At 41.8% G+C, this 22,026-nt stretch overlaps 1 protein-coding gene across 2 annotated transcripts in view; it reads right to left on the bottom strand.

Moving 5' to 3' along the window:
• Positions 1 to 19,053: 19,053 nt before the first annotated feature.
• Npr3 (natriuretic peptide receptor 3) overlaps positions 19,054 to 22,026 on the bottom strand; it is a 60,450-nt gene continuing 57,477 nt past the window's right edge. Inside the window, exons 7-8 of one of the 2 annotated variants that reach the window (XM_032898772.1) lie at positions 20,931 to 21,018; positions 19,054 to 19,960 (exon numbers count right to left, since the gene is read on the bottom strand). In XM_032898772.1, coding sequence (XP_032754663.1) covers positions 19,849 to 19,960; positions 20,931 to 21,018 — 200 coding nt within the window. In that variant the 3' untranslated portion in view covers positions 19,054 to 19,848. The remainder of the gene's footprint in view (positions 19,961 to 20,930; positions 21,019 to 22,026) is intronic. The other variant, XM_032898773.1, reaches the window with a different exon arrangement.

Here is a 22,026-nt window from a genome sequence, read left to right as displayed (position 1 = left end):
GATGCTACTTACCGGCTTGCTTCCCCTGGCTTGCTTAGCTTGCTTTCTTATAGAACCCAACACCATCAGCCCAGGGATGGCACCACCCACAATGGTCTGGGCCCTCCCAGCTTGATCACTAATTGAGAAAATGCCTTACAGCTGGATCTCATGGAAGCATTTCCTTGAGGGAGGCTCCTTTCTCTGTGATAACTCCAGCTGTGTCAAGTTGACACACAAAGCCAGCCAGCACAACTGACCCCTTGTCAACATGACACACAAACACATCATATTAAGCCTCAACCCTTACTTTCTTATTCATCCCCAAGATCTAAATACCTTTAAAAGTCCCACTCTTTACAAATTCTTACATATTAAAATTTCAATCCCTTTAAAATATCCAATCTCTTGAAATTCAAAATCTTTTTACAATTCAAATTCTCTTAATTGTGGGCTCCATTGAAATATTTTATTATTTCAAGAGGAAAAAATATCAGAGCACAGTCACAATCAAAATCAAAATCAGACTTTTACTGTCCAATGTTGTCTGGGATCCATTCACAATCTTCTGGGCTCCTCCAAGGGCTTGGGTCACTTCTCTAACTCTGCCCTTTGTAGCACACAGTTGTCTTCCAAGCTCCAGTTGCCTGTACTCCACTGCTGCTGCTATTCTTGGTGGTCATCTCATGGTATTGGTATCGCAAGAAACATGCTGTCTTCTGTTGCAACTGGACTGCACTTTCACAAATAGCGCCTCATGGGTTCTTTTCATGGTGCTAAGCCTCAACTTCTTCTGCATGACCCCTTCAGTCCTGGCTGGGCCTTCAACTGCCACTGAGGCTGCACCTTCACCAATGGCCTCTCCTGGCCTCTCACATGGCCAAGCATCAGCTGCTACCCTTTCATGTTTCAAAACCAGTACCACCTGTGTGACTCGTACACATTACCAAGTCTGACTTCCCACACAAGGTACAACCATGACTGCCTCTGGAACACAGCTTCTCTGCCTTCTCAGGAAACACTTCCCAGAAGATTTTATTTTAGTGATACTGGTCTCTTCTTAATCACTGCTAATTTCTTAACTCCAGCTAACCAGCATCAATCAACCCAGTAATGCAAAGGTTTTGCTTTAGTAGTTCTGATACCTTGTTAATCTTCAGCTCCAGCTAACCAAAACCACAGAATCTTCACAATCAAAACAGCAATGGCCCTGATAAGAGTCTTTAATCTTTCCCATGAAATTTCACAAGCCCAGCCTCCATCATTTGCACTGTTCTCAACATTATCTTCCAAGCTCCTACAGAACATCCCACAGAGCTCTTAACAGCCCAAAAGCTCTTTGAGCTCAAAGTTCCAAAAATCTTTCCACAGTCCTCCCAAAAATATGGTCAGGCTGTCACAGGAATACCCCACTCCCTGTACTAGTTTATCTTAGAGTTTGTATTCCTACACAAAATATCATGACCAAGAAGCAAGTTGGGGAGGAAAGGGTTTGTTCAGCTTATATTTCCACATTGCTGTTCATCACCAAAGGAAGTCAGGTCAGGAACTCACACAGGGTAAGGGCTTGAAGGCAGTAACTTATGGCTGATGCAGAGGCCACAGAGGGGTGTTGCTTACTGGATTGTTTCCTGTGGCTTGCCCCAGATTGCTTTCTTATAGAACCCATGACTACCAGTCCAGGGATGCCACCACGCATTCTGGGCCCTACCCCCTTGATCACTAATTGAGAAAATGCCTTATAGCTGGGTCTCATGGAGGCATTTCCTCAAGGAAGGCTCCTTTTTCTATGATAACTTCGGTTGTGTCAAGTTGATCAAAACTAGCCAGTACATGGGCAAATAGGCTACTAGCACTTCCAAGCTTCTTTTATGGAGAATATTCTGAAGAAACTTTTTGTTGGAGAAGGTCCAAATCAAGTTTTGGGTTTTGTTTTGTTCCTAATGAAAAAAATTAAAAATATACCCTCAGCCCAATTCTGAGACAATGAGCATGAAATGCCATGTCTCACACACACACACACACACACACACACACACACACACACACACACACACACGTACATGCACACGCACATGCCACACACATGCACATGCCACACACATGCACACACACCCCTTCCCTAATAGTAGACATGGCTTCATTATGAGACCGCTGTCTTGACTTCTGGTTAGGTGGAAGAGCAGAGCCAATATTCTTAGAAGTAAGCTGGAGCAGCACATTCATGTGAAATAGTTTTGTGGGTCTCCTTTTTCTGGTGCTACACAAAGAAAGGCTTTCAATGGAGCCATGGTAAGTAGTTTTTAAGATTTCAAAGTCAATGGGGGATATAACTGAAAGCATAAATTCAAAAACCATAGTGTGCTGAATGTTGAAAATAGAGAAGTGTTCTTTACAGTGTGAAAAAAAATCTGCTCATTAGGGCCTCAGAATGAATCCACTCTTACAAGCCTAATCCATGAATAAACTAAGAACTAGAACTTTGCTAAAAAATTCCTCATGGATTTACAAGTTGCTATAAGTCCCTGAGGAGCAGGGCTTGACCTATAAAGCTGCCCAGGGTACACAGGTCTGTACAGTGCAGAGAGAATTTGGGAACTGACATCTCTCCACAACAAAGACACTACTGATACCAAAAGCCAAGACCTATCTGGCTTTCTGTCTCCCATGTTAAATAGCACTTGGTGTGGGTTTAAGAGTAACTTGATGGCTGCTGGCTTAAGAAAAGGGAATTTTGAAAGACTGTTGGAAACACAAAAACAGAAAAGTCAACCTTGAGTTTGTAAAAGCCTAGGAGTTAAAAATCATTAAATTGAATTTCTCTTAATCTTAAATTTATAGCTATGACTATTCTAATAATATTCAGATTTTCTAATTACTTAGAAGTATAAAAATAAAACAAAATGTATGTGCATATGCCTTTTTCCTCTTGTCAAATGAAAGAACAATGTCAAAGAGCCCAGTCAATAGAAGGTTTTAATAGAGGTACATTTAATTTCATCTCCCATTCTCTTTATTAGTCAAGTGAAGGCTAGGTCAATTCTTTGACAACTCTTGGATTTTGTGATTAACTCAGTAAATGCTAAATGTATTGTTTGGGTTGAACATACTTAAAACACAGTAACAAAACTGGACCATAGTAACCAAGCTGATAATTAGCTACCTTGTATGATAAATCTGTTATGAAGTTTGCTTTAGCCAATGCAGGATTCCTTCCTCGCCTGAATAAGAATCTAGTTTGGGATCACTATATGAGAAAGAAAAGTGATTAGATTCAGATGGGGAGAGCATAAGAATGGCCAGCCAAGACAAGAACTGTTGTTCCACCCTATGCAGAACATGCATAGTATAGAACATGCACTGTGATCATTTGATCAATTCAAACCTGAGGATCCAGAGATTGGTCCTGATCTTACAATATTAGTAAGATATCAAATTTTACTCTTACTGGGTAGAGACCTTCAGAAGCATTTGAGTTGTAGAAACACCCAGAGTAGATTTTTGGAATATAGTTGAGTTGTCATATTTTCTAGATCATATTTAAGAACTCAACAAAGTAGTTTTCTGGACATGACAGTACCTACAGCAACTGTGGCCACCTGCACAGGACTTCCAAAAGATCAAGCCAGTCAGGGAAATCAGATCTGATTCTCCATCCTTTGGGTTCTAAGAAGGAAGTCCATGGGCTGGCTCCACGGTGTTCAAGTCTCTACATTACCTCTTACTCTCAGTCTTGGGGACTCAGCCTTTTAGCTCTGACATAAAATGCTGACATTCGCCAGCCATGATTCCAGGTCCATCCACACACATCCACTCATATTTTTCCTTCTGTAATAAAGTCATGTCATTTGGTAGTAAACACTAGCAGAGTGACAATTGGGGTGAAAACTAAGAATGAAAATACTCTGGAGGGTTTTTATCATGAATCAGAAGGCTTCCTTTGTCAAAACTTCATTGCAATTGAGACTATTTAAATCCTTCTCCTCCCTTCAAGGTTGAACTCAAAGTTGACTGCCATACTTTCAAAATACCCATGTTGACTGTCAGTTTAATTTTTAAGGCCGTGTGTGTTTTGTGTGTGTGTGTGGCGTGCATGTGTGTGTGTGTGTGTGTGTGTGTGTGTGTGTGTGAGAGAGAGAGAGAGAGAGAGAGAGAGAGAGAGAGAGAGAGAAACAATTTTCCTCACTGTAAAACCTGAGAAAACAAGTTAAAAGGAAGATACTTTTTGAGATAGTCTCATGGTCTCATGTCTTCCAGGCAGGTCTCAAAATACATAGCCAGAGGTGACCTTGAACTCTGAATTCTCTGCCTATCTACTGCTTGTGTACCAAGATTACAAGTATGAGCTACCATGCTCAGTTTATGCAGTGGTACAAACTGATCCCAGGGCCTTATTATACCAGAGCATTTTGGCGCATGGTTTTGAAAGTTTTGTTCCATACACATCTGGTTCAATTGTTTCTGTGCATGGTTGAGATAAGGCATGGCAGAAGAATGTAGCAGTCAAGAAGCAAAGAAATATCATGTGATGTGAGACAACTCTTTCCTTCCCCCTTTTGTTCAATATTCTCATCACTGGATGGTTCCACCACATAAGACATAACCATAGGTGTGTGCTTTCTAAACTCTAAGCACTTTTGAGTCCAATGAAGTTAACATTCAAGATTGAGTTTCACATTCGGCAGCAAGAAGCATAGGATTAATGACACATATTTTGTCTTTCCAACCTAATCCTCATTCTGACTCCAGACCCAGGTACTTCACTGACAGCTTGGTAACTCCACTAGAAAATCAGAAAGCCACTTACATGTCTTAGATGTGCCTCACAGTTTCTCCCACTGAATTTGCTCCACTTTCAATCTTCCTCCTGAATCCGTCCTTAAACTCTGATGACCCTTTCTTACCACACTTAAGCATCCTTAAATCCACATCTTTCCGAGTCTCATTTTTTTTACTAAAATCCCTTGGCACTTTTCCAGTGTTCATTAGTAAAAGGCTAAATCCTTCATGTGACTGCACAATTATAGATGCTTTGGGCTGAAAACAGCAGAATGACCACAACCTTCAATTAGGTTCAATAATAATGACACCACTTAACAAGAGATATCTTACTGAACTATTTTTCGGCAAGGAATTTTTAAATGCAAATACATAATTGTCATGGATTCAACTTCCTCAGTAGGGTGCACAATTTTGAGAATGTCTCCCCTCCTCACATGACCAAAAATTATCACAGCTCCATACTAATTTGTTTTCAGAAGACAACAAGCTTCAAGATCAGAATCATTTAGTTGTATTTGACTGAATGAATAAGTTACTTGTTTTGGTCGAGCATACATGGCACATGGTGATAACTTTGGGCTATCTCAGAATAAAGTAAAATACCTACCAACCGTGAGTTATGCATTCTACATTCACCCCATACTGTCTGTGTTGATCAGCAGTTAATGAGAAAATAAAGGAGAATATTAAACATCCGATTTTCCTGTTTTAGAGCCACACAGAGAATGGGCACACTGAACAGAATGGAAACACAAGACAACCAAAGGTATGTCCCTCTCTCCTTCCTTAGGAATTTCATGATGCTGACAGGAACACAGAGTTGCCAAACTAAACATACCACATTCTGATTTGATGCCAACTGCAAATAAAATCAGATAAACATGAAAATTATTAGAGGTGAAAATGACTGTGGTCATTCCTTAAAGATGCTCACCATGGCTTTTGTGAGCTCCAAATGAAGCTAGGCACTTCACCTTTGGAAGAGATGGAAATTTCAGATTGGGAGGGAGAAGATGACTGTAGTTCTAGTCTAACCTGAGCAGATAAAAACGTGACATCAGACTCCACAGTGGACTTGAAGATGAAGTGGACTTCTTATTACTGGGGACACTAAAAGGCATGTAAGGACAGCTCAACAGTTTATGTAACGAAATCAGGTGGAATTTGGTGATGAATGTTAGCTGAGTGACAATTTTGGAAGGAAATCAAGCATGAATATTCTGCATGCTTTCTGCTCCTGATCAGAAATTTCTTAATTTGTCAAAATGCCTTTGCAACCTGAGTATGAGTTGAACCTCCTACTGCCTTTAAAAGCAGAACAGAACTGCCCACGGGTGACTAATTGGATTACCTGTGCATGTCCTTAATTCCAGGAATTATATGAAGACATGTAAGAAAGATATTACTACTTCAGACTCATTAAGATGCCCACAGTCCAAGCAATAATAGTAACAATCAATGGTAATGAGAACATAGAGAAACTGGAGCTCTTGTGTGTTGTTTGAGAGGCTGGGGAAGGTTCAACCTTGATAGAACACGGAGTGTAGATTCCTAAAAATGTCTACACTAGAACTACTACATGACCCAACAACCCCTTTTTGGAAAATGTATTAGAAAAAACTCTAAGTGTAAGAGTCTGAGAGCTGTAAGCACACCTGTGTTCATATCAGGAATATCCACAACAATCCAGAAATGGAACACATCAAATACCAAGCAACAGATAATGAATAAACAAAATTGGCATTTATATCTTTGTGTGTATATGTATGTGTGGATGGATGGATGGATGGATGGATACTTTGAAAAGAAGACAGTTTATCAATTACTGTAACATGGGTGAATTTTGAGGACAGCACAGGAATTTAAGTCATGCATTAAACAATGCTATGTGATTCCACTTACAGAGGTATCTAAAATGGAAAAAATAGGTCAGGATGATAGATCTCTTATGGGCAACCCAAGGTGACATCTTGCTTCCTGGTAGAAACTAGCCACGGATTTGTTGTTGGGGTCTTCCTATTGTTCAGGTCTAATGAAATACCATGGAATTACCTTGATGTTTCTTTTAGTTACCCTTTTCTGTCTGGGAAACCATGGATCATTTAAGCAGCAGTGAAACATGCTAGAGAACATTGGTGCCCTTAAGCCTTGGCACCTCTGGTGGCCTAAGAATCCTCAGATTTCCTCAACAGATCCAGGATCACAAAATTTAAGAGTAAGTCTTCTGCTATCCTTGCCAGCCCCAAATGATTTTAGACTCTAGAACCAGTTAACCTAGAATTTAACAACAACAGAAGCTTCCTATCAAACCTTAGCTGTTCCTTCTGAAATATTATTTACTTCTTTCTAGAAGGAAGAAGTTGGTCTTTTGTTGAAGCAAGGTATTTTCCTTCAAAAATATCTCAACAGTGATAGTTTGGGTTATTCTCTGTTTATATGTCAAGCCTGGGGCCAATAAACTGGAAGAATTGAAAGTCTCAGAAAATGACACCACCGAATCCTTAGGTCAGGGAACTACTCCACACGTGCAGGAGGAAAGAACCCATGCTAAAGTGCAAGAACAGAGTTCTTTACTGATGGCATTCATTCTCCTCAAACAAGGAATTCCATGTTTCCCTGAGAGGGTAAATATGAGAAGGTCAGTTAGCTCAAGATGACTCACCAAAATGTACCCAGAGTAGCTGTATGCTCACCGGGAGACCCCCGTTGGCATTAGTGGCTGTAAATTATGGTCATTCCTAAGAGGTAACAAGAGAGGTTCTGTCAGCTGTGCAATTACTTTGTTTTGGCAGGACACTTTGGAGTCAAGAAAACATTGGCTGGAGTTCAAGGCCAAGATTTTGGATCAGCTGCCACCATAATTTTTCAGAAATATGATGACCGTTCCTCAAGAAATAGTTTCCAAAGTAGGCTGCAGGAATGCCCCTGTACATGTTCGAAAGGGATTTAAAGAATGAAGCCCTTAGGGACCTCTGAGCAGAAGGTGAGAGAGGTCCAGGTCATAGGAGGAATGAATCCTCCTCACCAAATATAGTGATGATTTAGAGAGGGATTTCAGTGAGACAGGATGGACACATGCTCTTTATCTTGTAAATGACAAAGAACACAGCAGAATAAAAACTACCTGGGTTATCTGTAGAGGTTGTCTCTTAAATGCAAGTTCTGTGCTAACTATAGCAAGGGAAACATCCTATACTACCCAGCATAGGTTTGTGTATGAGACTAGGAGAGTTGTGTAAGCATGTTAAGGACAAGCCAGTGGGTCTGGTGGCCAGTGAGATCCAGGGTGGGTTCTTCTCACTTTCATATTATTGCTGGCCTTGCAGGTCTATACAACAAAACATTTTCCATACTTTATAATTCAGAGGAATCATTGAAATTTGAATGTGCAAGTCTGTGGCTTGTCATAAAGAACATTCTCAGTCTTTTTTTTAATTTAGTGTAATACGGCATCTACACAAACACCCAAGCCATATTAGGGTTGAAAGAAAATTTTACCATGTGCCCAGGTTCCTCAGGCAGAGAAGATATGGTTTGAGTGGTAAGAAGTTGGGTTTTAAATATAGTGTCTTGAGTCAGAAAGAACATTATGGAAATGTATATGATGGCTACAGAGGCAGTGCATGTGACTAGTGAAGAGGTGAGAACAACCATCTAGAGAAGGCATTGGGGCAGTTATAAGTTAAATACAACACTTCACGTGTTTGTTGTATGTTGTGAAGGTACTGTTTTGTTCACTGAAAAGATGTGGAAGGACCATTAGCCTACATCTCTGTAACAACACTAACAAAAACACCAATGCTTTGAAAACAATAGCTAGACTATGGAATAACATCCTTAAAATACAAGGTAAATCATTAATTTGTTATCAGTTATATTAATTTTTATTAATCTTTTAGAAATAAAAGTAAGTGTATTAAAAATCTTTCTGCCATTTAAGAAATGTTGGTAGTGGCTGGTTAATATATAAAGTTCCCAAAATGGAGGCTAAGGCTAAAAGGTTTTGTTGTTTCAAGGAAATCGTCATTCTAATCTCACAGAAGCCTATAAAAAAGTCTCTGCTCAACGATGAACTTATATCAGTGATATGTTATAAACACTACATTTAGTAAATCCAACAGCAATGATCAAGTTGTGTGGACTAAGGATTTACTTGGAAAGCTTACTGTGTTGCACTCATTTTGAATTTGTATCTTCTATATTTTATCACATTTACAATTATACTATATATGTGGGGCATTGGCTATGGAAACCATTGGAGTTTTGGAAGAGGTGGGGGACCTGAGAGACCCAACAGTGAAGCTCCACTTGTGATAGTCCAGTAGGTTTGGTCCTTTTGTGTTGCCTTCCCTTTCCCAACTTCCAAGGCTTCTGCAAAGACAAGAGTTTGGGATGCTTAACTGAAGTCACAAAAGCATTTTGATGTTTAAGGATGTCTGTTTAGGGGCCCTACATAGTTGGTGTCTTGACAAATCTCTACAGCAGGACTTTCTTTAAGCATGTTGTGGAGCTGAGACATCCTTTCTTGAAGGTTCTTCTCTGGGTAGGAAGAGTCCCTCACTCCCAGATCATCGAACACTAGGCAGGCTTTGCAGCTCTGGGCAACAACAGCTCATGAATGGATCACCCAACATCAAGAAGGACTGCGTCCTCTTCTATAACGGAATGATGTCACGGGCTGATGGGTCATCCCAGTAAGAAGAGGAAGAGAAGGGATGGCCGCTATGTAGTGACCCCGCAATGAACAGGTATGAGGGGAAGTGCCATGATCTTCCGTGTGGACTTCTGTAGTGTAAATACCGATATCATAGCCACTTTAAAGATAATACATGATAATAATATGATAAGATAGTAATATGATATTGCTGGCATGGATTTGGGAGATCACGTAGTATATGTACCATAGATATGGGTGATAGGAATCATTCCAACAACAGATGCATTAGAAGAATAGATAATTAGCAAGCAATGTGTTTGGAGTTTTTATTGTCTTTGCTTTCTATAAAATGTACTTAATTATAAATTTAATGTTAAAGAATTCTGGCTTTTTTTTTTTTTTTGGAACCAATGATTGACAGAGACACTGAAAGAAAAGAAGCAGCGTCAGGAAATCCTGTAACCACGAGACACTTGGACAGACTCGTGGCGCTGAGAGGAAATTTAGACAGGAAAGAAGTCACACGGCTGCATGCTTGCCCAGTTATCCGTGCACTCAGTTGGCAAGACCTGAAACCCTAATAAAAAGAAGTGAGAAAAAGTATCAGAATATAATGAGTGCAGGGGCTGGGGGTTGGCAAATTGGAGAGCCGGTTCCACCCATAGACATCCCTTTCTTCTCAAAGCAAACAAACAAATCAAAACAAATTCACAGACCACAAACCACGGACTCATAGCCCCTCACTAGAGATTACGGAGCTGGGGAAGGCCACGGGGGGAGCAGGAAAGCTTATGGAAGAAACTGGATTTGAACTTCAGATAAAGTTTTGACTAATATGAAGTAAAGAGTCACTGGTCAGGAAGAACAGTGGGAAATAAAATCTAAATAGGCAGTCAGGCATGGTGGTGCATACCTGTGATAACAGTACTGGGGGGCGGTGTGAGGGATCTGTAGTTCAAGCTCATCCTTGGCTCTACTGCAAGTGTAAGGCCAGCCAAACTGCATGAGACCATTTCAAAAATAAAAAGTCTGACAAGAAAGTAAAAGGGATTTTTATTCCTGGGCAAGAAAGAACTCAGTTGATGTAATCGAGTTCAGCACTGTGTGCCTGAACCAGACAAATAGTGTGACTCAGTGCCACAAGACGCGAAGAGTCAGGGTGACAGAGTGTGGAGTCTGACCGTGGAGAGTGAGGCAAGAGGCTCAGGGTATCAAATGCACCACGTCGCTCAGGAACGCCGGTACAGCGGTTGTGTGAGGAACGAGAAGGGTCGGAAACAGAGTGAAGAAACAGTCTCCTTCCTGCTGATTTGGGATCAGGAGATGAAGAGCTCATGTAGTGATGGTGAAAAGAAGGGCCGGCATCTGACTGGATATGGAAGGTAACGAAAAGAGAGGTCACTCCCAGAGAACTGCGTTTTACTAAACTGGATGGGTGATGCTGCCATCGAGAGCGGGGTTCCTGACTTGAGACTGTAGCTCTGGCTTCTTGATCACTTTGAACCAAAGCCGGTTACTCAAGGCCTCAGTTTACACGTCTCTGTGGTGAGGAGGAAAACCAAAGTGCCCCCCAACCTTGTTACAGAGCTGAGGAAATTGAAGGAGGGAACACAGGTGTGGAGCCCAACCCTGGCCCGAGGGCAGCCCTCAGTAGACACTTAGCATCCTCCAACAGAGAAGGGCTTGCACTCCGAATGCTTTTCACTCTCCTGAGTAGGATTCGGAGAATCGTCTAAGCTATGCACAGTTAAGACACGAGGGGGCAAGCTCTGTTTCAATGCGCTCTCTCTTGCTAGACGTTTGCCTGGAAGCATGAAGTGCCTTTAAAACCACCCTGGATATTTCTGCTTTCAGGGATGTCTGACCTGAACAACTGCTTTTCCTCAAGCCTCCCCCAAACCAACCTCTGCTCCACCAGAGAGAGATCGGCGCTGACCACTCTGCTTCATGACAGGGGACTTGCTATGGCCTGGAAGGCAGCCCTGTGCTGGGCCTCTTCTGGAAGAGTAAGTGTCTGTACTATCCTGGCCTCGAGGCTGCTGGGTCTGGGAAAAGGAAGGCTCTCTGGAGACCAGGAATCACATGGCCTCCCCTACAGAGTGCTCTCTTACAGCTTGTATGCTGCTTCACCCCTCTTGGTGCCTTGGAATGTAGTATGTAAAAAAAGAAATAATAAAACTCTTTGATCTATACTGACAAATGTGCCAGTTGGTAACACTCTCCCTCTTTCCTTCATTAAATGTATTAATGTTTTAATTGAAATAGAATTATATTATTTCTCCCTCCCTCTCCTCCCTCTAGCCCCTCCAGGCAACTCTCCATCAAACCCTTCCATGCTCCCCAATCTAAGCTGATCACTATTTCATTACTCACATATATATGTATATATGTGTGTATATGTATGTATATATGTGTATACATGTGTATGTGTGTATATATGTGTGTATATGTGTATATGTGTATGTATTATGTATGTACATGTATATGTGTGTATATGTGTATATGTGCATGTATGTGTGTATGTATGTATGTGTGTATGTGTATATGTATGTGTGTATGTATGTATGTGTGTGTATGTGTATATGTATGTATATATGTGTATGTATGTATGTATGTATGCATGTATACATATGGACAGTTGGGTCCACTTTCACTATTTGTGTGCATACAGTTTCCAGGCTAACCACTATGCATAGGACAACCAATTAGGGGCCTCATCATCAGAGAGGCACAGTGGGAGAGCTCGACAGCATTCCCATTGCTATTATCTGAATGGAGAGTGTCACCAGCAGGATCAGATTTGGGAGTTTGATTGCTAGATGGTGGGCTTTTGGAGATAGACTGCTCCCTTGGTGGAATCAGAATATGGTGATGCTATTGGGAGTAGATGGGCTCTAGTGGGATAAAGTAAATGACTGGGTATACTTTTGGGGAACTATGACTCACCCTCATTCCTTCCTGAATTCCTTTCCCTTAATTCTTGTAAATTGCCTATCTATTCCTCTACATGTGCCCTCTGCCATGGTGCTCTGCCTCAAACATGGGTCTAAGCAACAGTGGACTGAGCTCTCTGAATCCAAGAGCCAAAATAAATCTTTCTCCTGTTTCTGTCAGATAATTCGGTCACAACTACACAAAAGCATTATATCCACAGAATTTCTGGGGCTGAGGGCAGCTAATAGTAGGAAAGCTATTCCTTATGACACCTGAGAGACAAGCAGACCACAGCTTCCCAGGAGTGAATTCTGAGGATCAGTTCTAAGGACTGTCTCAGCAGTAGAGGAGGCAGAAGGCAGGCACAGTGTGACCACAGGTTCAACATCGGCCCCTCCATCCTGATGAGCGAACCCATACTTGGATGAAAGTGTTGAGCCCTCTGAAATCATCCAGCTATGGCAGCCTCCCTTTTGGTCCTTTTACAAACCTTCCTCAGAGGTTCACTTCAAGTCACACTGTCAAGACAGAGGCCACTAGCCATCAAAACAGACTGAGAAGAAAGCAGACTGTGTCTCCTACCAGAACCCTCCTGGCCTTAAAAACCCTCCAAATTACTGTAGGTTTGTCTTATTTTTCAGAAAGAAACAAACAATAACAAATTGGTTGAATGTTTTATGGTATGCCAGGTGGGAGGTCTAAGTCTGAAACCATGGCAATCTGGTGAGGTTGTAACTCGTATTGTTTTCATTTTTCACACAAGATGGCCTAGCTCAAGGGTCAGAGTCGAGCTATGAAACAGAAAGGACGCAAGTGACCCAGAAGCAAACAGTGTTTACTGCCACAAAGTGTGCAGTACATGGGCCTTCGCTCACATCCACTTCTGGTCTTCCTCCTCTCTGCACCTTGGGAACTTCTGCCTCTGGTGATTGTGAGGGTTACACCAAGCCTGCAAAAGGAATTCTTTTCCTTGGCTCTATTTTGACCTGGGTAGATGGTTTGGGAAGAAGCTCCTTTTTAAAGGTGTGAGGCCATTGGTACGTTTGACATTAATAGTTGCTACTTAAATCAACACTAGATATTTACGCTTTATGACTGGATCACATCCCTAAATCAGTGGTATTTAGGTCTGTTTGGGGATCCTTGGTCCCAATAAGGCATCCTTGGCCTGTTGAAAGTTGCTGGCTGAATATCATGTTTTGGGGGTACTGAGCTGTATGGATAGAGGGAAAGAATCAAAGAATCCATGGCCCTAGAGATGGATGGGAAAGTAGCAAGAATGAATACTTTTTCCTAGAGGTCATCTCCAGGCTTGCCCCTTACCCCTACCACACCTTCCCATGCTGCCTCACTCCAATCAACATCCTGCTACAGCATCACCTCAAACAGGTTCCCAGTACATGTGACACCTGTGGCCTCATTCAGGGACCCCCTGACTGTGACATCAGGACCAAGGGGACAGTGCTCCAGGCACGCCAATCACTATATGTTTCTCAGGCATAAGAATGGGTGACTTTTCAGACGGTGAGATGGCCTCTTTTAGCCCAGATGAAGCTAGAGATGCGGAAGGCCGATCACTCTGATTGGTATACAGGAACATGAGAGCTCTTTGGAAAATAGGACGGAAGTTCTCTGTACTGTGGGTGACGAACACAATGGCATGAATCAATGACATCATCTGGAGCATGCAGTGTCTCAAGGCACCTAGGTTCATTCCCCTAACTTAGCTGCCTTGTCTGACCCCAGTAGGAGACGATGTGCCTAGCCCTGCAGGGATTTGATGTGCCAGGGTGGGGGATACCCAGGGGCTCCTCTACCCTCTCAGAGGAGAAGGCGAGGGAGGGGTGAGGGAAGGGATTGTGTGAAGTGGAGACGGGTGGGGACGTTGTGATGGGGTTGTAAAGTGAATAAATAATTAATGAGGGAAAAAGACGCCCAGGTACAAAGTAGGGGGGGGGATATTCTCCATTCTTCAGGGTTTGGCACTCATCCCAATGACACATTACTATCTCTGTGCATTTCCTTTGTGGGGCAAAAATTCTTGAGTCCTTTCATGGACTCAACATTTCATTCAAACGTTTTAATACATCATCCCCAACAATTGATCTTTCACTTTGGCTTATCCAAGGGAATAAAAAATCCTCAGAAAACTTGGAAATATGCAGTATATATTATAGAATTATAGACAGGAAACTGTTTCTGTAGCTTATACTTTTAATGAGAACATATTGTTATACTTAGCTATGTGATATTCTTGCTGAATATGAACCTTTACAAGAACACATACACATTTATATCCAAACACCAAATGAAGTAGATCGCTTAAATGACCAATTTTGCACCAGAAATCAAATATATTATACAAAACAGGGCTATATCCACAATCATTAATCCTTGCTTTCTACACAGAACAACAATAAATTAAATCACATTATATGCAGATAGTTCTACTTACATCAGAATAGTAAGCTATATGTAGCTAGTGCGGCCTTGAGTTTTCTACCAGACTCATGGTAAGTTTTTATTGTTTGGTGGTCCTATATTTAAATTATCCATGAACAAAATGGCTCAAAAGACACAGGCTGTAGGGCTGGCCTGCAATGCCTAGCTCATGACCCCCTGGTTTGAGCTCTGCCCAGGGAACAAAGCTCTGATTCTGTACAGTTCGAGGACACTTCCTTGCTGACTTATAGGCTACACCACACTGAACATGTTCAGACACAGGCATTGAATAATGGATAAGATGGTCCATGTCAAAATCCACGTTTTCTTCTTTCTCTGCAGAAATAACTCTTTCTCTTCCCAATAATAAGTGACACTTTTGTTCTAGAAAATAAAAATGAACTTGGTGGCCTGTTATGATTCACACTTGGCGAAGGGACTCTTTATCCCTGTGCATATAAATTTATGTCTTTAAATATGAATCAAAGAAATGGAGCATTTTTATTAACTCGAAAATCTACTTGTTCAAATCTTTCCATCAGGAATCATAGGATACCTGATATACCAAAGAGTTTTTGTGACATATTTATTTTTACCTCTGAGAGTCTGCTCTCAGTGAAATCCTTTCGATTATGTTTGAAGTGACTTAAAACAGAAACGCCTGCATCCGCTGGCTCAGAATGCTCTGAGTTTGGGATGAATTAACATTAGTGGTTAATGAGAGATTTGAACAACCTCCAATTCAGTGCCTTTTGAGGATTCTGTTCATCCCATAGGCCTGCGGGAGACGTCTGAAAAACCCGTAGGCTGAGAACAAAGTCCAGCTCCCTGGTTTACATGAAAATCACAGATGTGAACTGTCCGAGAGCATGCATGGCCAAGATACTGTCAGCTACCTCCTCACAGTGGTGCTATTTTGTCTTTGTCTCTGAGTAAGTGTGGAGGCCTCCTCACAAGTTCCGACCTGCATGGGAAAGCTGCTGACACCTCCATAGAAATGTGATGGATGGCAGGTGGGACTCTGGGAAGAACAGTAGAGCCTGTGTCCGCTTCAGACTTCTTCTCCCTGTCACCTCGGAGGCATAAGCTCCTGGTTCTTCTCTCAGGCACGTCCAGCACTTCGTGTGGAGACTGGCTATTGAAGAAGGTCTAAACTGTTCCTTATTCGTCCATTCTAAAGACCAACTTCAGAGATGGAACCCTCCAGTGGGGCTGGCTCATTCTGCCTACTTCTATGCTGCCCCTAAAGCATCCTGTGTTTCTAGACAGTTTCCATTTTTTCCCACTGACTAAGAAATTCAGCTCATTAGCAGCTTTCTTCTGAAGTCCTGAACCACGGGGTGTAACAAACAAAACATACCATGTAGGTTTAGAGCCAAATGTCAATAGGCATTTACCTTCACAGTTGCACCCACTAGGGATCTGAGTTCTTTGTGTCTCAAGAAACTTAGGCCCTAGTATTTTCCAATTTATGAACACTGTTCTTTCGTTCTCTTTTTCTTAAATATGCATGCACGCACGCACACACATCTAAAAGAACCTGCCCAAGTAACTCTGCTTCAAGAAGCAATGGCTCCACTGGAAACAGCTTCTGAACCCGCTCTGTGTCTGTCCGAGATATACAAGGCCTCCCTTTTCACTTCCCACTGCCTGTCTTGGACCCCTCCAATCAGTCCCAACCAGAGGAAAAGAGGCAAGTTAGGGACACAGGCAGATGTGCCTTCAGCAAAGGCGCAGGGTGCCTGTAAGCAGGGGGAAGTGACTTGTCATTCCAAAAGCTTTTTCTTCAAGAGAAAGAGGAAGTGGGGGTGGGGCATCTGCTCTCATTCCATAGGATTCTCCCTCTCCTCCATGAGTTCTGAAATGTAAACAACCATTTCAAGACATGTGGAGTTCTGTCCGAGGTTCAGGAAAAGACACGCAGATGGCTCTTCAAAACAATGCAGGTTGACGGAGTCCATGTGAAACCTCTGTGCTGGGAATAGATATGACTCTACCCAGAAAGTTCTATTTCTGAGTTCAGCTTCTCTCTCAAATCTAAGACAATAATATTGGCTGTAAAATTCGTGTTTATTTCCATCACCATAAGTATATGCTTATTTTAGCGTGCATATGAACTTATATTTGACCAAATATGAAAAATGCTAATAAAATACTCACCCTTTGAAGCCTTGATCATTGGATTTAAGAGTAAAAAATTATAGAATGGCTTAAGAACTAAAGTTCCATTTTGTTTATTATATAATATTGACTACTGACAGATTATGAATGACTAATTGTCAAAGTAGTTGCTTAGCAGTGAGGAATTTGAGTTCTACAATACAATATCAAGAGTGCTTAACCCAGGGCCACCACGGAACAAACATCTACAGCCTCAGCGAAGGTTTCCCAACTTAGTGGCGTTTTCAGAACTTCATTTTAGAAACTCATATGAAGACTTTTTCTGAGACAAGGACTAACTGTGTAACTACAGCTGACCTGAAACTCACTCTGGAGACCAGCTGGCCCTGAACTCATAGATATCCCCCTGCTTCCACCTCCCAAGTACTGGGATTGAAGACATGGGCCACTTTGCCTAGCCGTGTAAAGACATTCAAGAAAGACAAACCATACAGCAGACATGTAAATGAACAATCAACCTTAATAATATTAGAATTGCTTTAACATTGTAAGAAAGGACTCCAGGGACCTCATGATTAACCCTGCCCTTTTTTTTTTTTTTGGTTCTTTTTTTCGGAGCTGGGGACCGAACCCAGGGCCTTGCACTTCCTAGGCAAGCGCTCTACCACTGAGCTAAATCCCCAACCCCCTGCCTTTTTTTTAAAAAAGGCTAGCTTCCTTCTCACCTTTAACATCTAATCTGGGACTGTGCTATTAACCTTAGAACAATTCCTCTAGCTAGAGCAAAAATAAAAGATACTTGTAGTAACAACACTGCCATTAATGGGTCACCATATAAACTCAAGAAAGGACTAGAAATATCTACACCCAAGGAATATAGCCAGGTAGAGAACTTTCCCCACCACCACCCTCCTGTAATTAACACACAGGTTCAAAAAAAAAATAAACATCAGAAAATGAGTATCTCTGAAACACAGGGGAAAACGTCGTTGAAAAAGAGAGAAACAAACAGCCCTCTGGCTCTAAGGACTGGGGTGGTTGCAGTCCGCTCATCTGTCTCCATTAGGTGCGTCTCTGACCATCAGCCGCTGCCTTCCTGAGTTGTGCTCCACAAGCTCTCCTCCTAGATTAGCATTTTTGAAGTTTACCTTTCTGGCCTACTTTTTCTGCTCTTTTGGAAGTCAGCATTTTTTCCCTCAATATCCCACGTGCAGAACCACAATGTACCTCCTTCCATGGTTCAAGAGCTAATTCATTTTATCATGAGGTTTGCATCCCATTTCCTGAGCCATAAAGAAATGCACCCCTCACAGAGGCAGGGCATTCACTTTGACTTAACCGAGAGAATGAGATGTGACACACTCCTTCCCCGGGGAGCTAGCTTTCAGAGCTTGCTGCGCTTGCGTGGCTTTCTCTACAGTTAAACTGAATGGATATCCAAGGGGTTACTTAATTCCTCCCCTTCAAACTGGGTTTCAGATGCTCAAAAATGTTACCAAGAGAAGCGTAATTACAAGACTGTCCCCTTGTTCTCTCCTCGAATGATAAACCAGGAACCCAAATTTAAACCTCCGCACACAGAACCGAGCGCAAAGCCGATACCCAGCAAAGGTTGGCTCTCAGTCCTGGCCATGCTGCCCTTGTCTGTCCTAGATCACTGTCCAAGCTATGGGTGATTTGTGGTGGCTGCAAAACTCTATGAGGTTAAAAGGACACAGCACCTATCAACGTTCTCTTTTTTAATCAAAATCATCACCTCAGATTTTGATAAATTGTGTGCAGTTTTTAAAAATGTATCATCACTGTATCTTGCTGTCGAATTCTCACTGTCTGCTTGTTCTGGAGGGAAAGGGGTTGTGTTTCTTTATAGATTCTGCTGAAGTCTACTGGTTTTGAAGTGCATCATTTGACCATAGTTCAGAAGGGATGTAGCCCTCCAATAACGTACATTTTAAAGCGGTCGAAAATGAACAACAGCTTAACATCAATCTATCCCTTCAGAGTCCGTAAGCTCAACAGACTTCTCCCCATCTTCAGTCAGAGCAGCCGTTAGTTTAGCCACAGCCAAGGGAAAGAGAACAGCAGAGAAAAAGAGAACCAGTCCTCCCTCACCACAGATTTGTCACACGCCTCCTCCATGCTCTTAAAATATAAGTGAAATTTAATCTTCAAAATGAAAAAATAGACACATTTCTAATACCAAAATATAAGATTAAAATACTTAAAAATAAAATGTTAGTATGAAGTAGGGCTTTTTTTTACATCATAAAAGAAACGTTTTAGACTGATTTTTTTTTATATAAATCCACCTAACTCACTAGTATTTACAGATTTCCAGAGTAGCTTTGATGAGACACTAAGAGAGACAGGGAGGATCCTTTCTTGAGATGTGAAGTCAGACCTGAATGTGGACGTTGGACAAAGCCCTCGGCAACCACAAACCTGTTCCCCAACTCCAGAGAGAGGGGCATGCATTCCCAGCCTTGAGATTTCTCTCATTCCTTTGTCCTCTTATTGGGTGTTAAATTCTTTCCAAGAATATTCTACTTGTAAAAATTGTTTTATTCTAGCTACAAAACATTTCATTTCGGAAAAACCACATTTTTATAACCTTGTGTGAAATGCCCCCAAAGCAATCAAGATATGGTGACTCCAGACTTTCGAGACATAAATCTACTCCGATGCCCCTCCAGCAGCCAGAACACTTAACAGGATTACATTATATAATTCTATCTGTTTGCCATGAGATGAAAGACCAGAAGGCAGATAGTGATTAATAATCATTCCTGAGCTTCTAAAGAAAATTTAAAATGAAATGACTACTGCTTAAAAGAATGAATTCTCCAAGAACACCCTTTCTGTTCCGTTGATGTCTGTCCTTCAACTATCTCTTTAAGGAATCTCAAGCAGACAAAGCGAGGGGGGCATTTCTTTTAAGCCACCGAAAAATGTGATCTGATGGAATCTTCCCGCAGCTCTCGATGTTTCCCAATGTTGCTTTCTTCTTGGTGACTTCGCCTCTCAATGGTTATTCTGTATTTCTTCCTGGGTAAAGGCAAAACAAATGTAATAATAAAACCTCACTTGACTATAAAATACTATGGTTCCTCTTACAAAGAGTGCCCTCCAGGGACATCTGGGTTAGGTTTGATAAATGACTAGTGACACAATATGAAACCCTGGTTGGAGATTAAAGTAGTGTGCCCCCAAGGCATCATGTCCTTATTCAGGGAGGAAAATTGGCATGCTTTCTGAAATGCCAGAGGACAAGCCTTCCCCTTCTTCCTAGGAGCCTTATCTATTCTGCCCCAGAATCTCAGCTTGACTCCCAGGATATGACCCCAGATAAAGATCAGACTAAGTGTACTGTGACTAAAGGGACAGGAACGCGATTGTTCCCACAAAGAGCTACATACACTCGGACATACATCTCCATGCAAAAATGAAGAAACATTACAAATAAACCATGACGATTTATAATGACCCATGAATTAAACTACCGAAGATGACAACAGGATGGGTCACCGTCACTGCAGCAAAGGACTGAAATCTTGCACACATGTGTACATTGTAAGTTTATGAGCCTTGACGTTAAGCCACAACAACAGCTAAGAATGTGACTTCTCCAAATACAGGACACACTGCAGGCTGGGATCACAGACCACTGGGAGCTCCTTTCAAGGGAACTTGTTCTAAATCAAAGGAAGCCTGAGAATAGGAAGTTCATTCTTTGTCCAGATCTCCTCTTTGTGATTGTATTTGATAGGTCGAAGGGACTCTCAAAAATGGATCAATGATCCAGGGATCCCAACCACTTTCTAGCAAGTGCCATAGGAATCCAAAACTCACTGCCTGCCAAACCCAAGATGAAGCCAAAGAACCGCTTTAGTAATTTAACCGTCATCCTTCTTGTTTAAAAGAAGGGTGTGGGCCAATCACAGGGAGCGTTATACAAAGACAGGAGACAAAGGCAAAAGGGGGCAGAGTGAATTTTAACTCCATAAACAGTCCCTACCTGAAAAAGTAGAAGGCCATTAGCAAACCAGCACCTAGTAGGGCCCCCACAACAATTCCTGTCACTGCTGATTCTTCTAGGCCACCTGCTTGAAAAGAAACATCAATAATCAGAGCTCATTTTGAGAAATGAGTAAAAGTACATTTGATTTTTGTTCATCTCCCATTTGAAACTAATTTTCCTCTTTGCGATATATGTATAATATATATGGTAACATATTGTACATGATTTATATAGAATATTTATATATTATATGGAATATATAATGTAAAATATGTATGTCTAATGTTCTGAGAAAAGGTTTTCAGAAAATACTAAATAAACGCACTGTGACGTGAGAGTGAACAGACCAAGATCAGAACAAGTTCAAAGTTGGACCCGGGACAAACACCAGTCATCCTAGCACTTGGGAAGATGAGGCAGAAGGCTCTCAAGTTTGAGGGCAGCCTGAACCACATAGCAAGATCTGTGACAGGGGAGGAGCATGGAGGGAGCAAAGGGGATGGGGGAAAAGATAGTTAAAGAGAATAAAAGATGGAGAAAGAGACAGGCTCAGGATGCACTTGATGAAAGCTGCACACTGAAGATCTCAGACATATCCATGCTGGTTTTGAGTTTAAAGTCGAAGATGCATGGATGGACAGAGGCGCTGGCCCGCACTTGTCTCCCTCAGGTGGGTGACAGTGACACTTCAATGGTGACACTTCAAAAGTCCGGGGGAAATTGCACTGGGTCAGTGTTCTGTTTTTAGATGTTCTCTCACCAGAGCCAGAGTTCCATCCCAAATGTCCTATATAGCTTTGTGAAAATGTAAACCTTAAATCCTTCTCAGTAGGATCTCAGGTCCCAAAAAATCAACAGCTGTTTTCCTTTCAGAGTTTAGAATAAGCTTGCAGTGCATGGGCTCCTTGGCTCTTCAGGTGACAGCTGGGGAAATTCCCTTTACATGTGGGAAATGTGAGAGTTAGCGGGTTGAAGGGAGTCTACTAGGGTCCCCAAATTGGCAAGAAGGAAAGTGAGCTTTGGGATCCAGACCTGGCAATTATATGGTCAACACGCTTTCTCCTTAATTCTTTCTCATAATTATCACATGGAT

The sequence above is a fragment of the Rattus rattus genome, chromosome 3, assembly GCF_011064425.1.
Source record: "Rattus rattus isolate New Zealand chromosome 3, Rrattus_CSIRO_v1, whole genome shotgun sequence".
NCBI classification, from domain to species: Eukaryota; Metazoa; Chordata; class Mammalia; order Rodentia; family Muridae; genus Rattus; species Rattus rattus.
The sequence above is the reverse complement of the archived record's forward strand: the minus strand, read 5'-3'. Positions and strand labels throughout refer to the sequence as shown.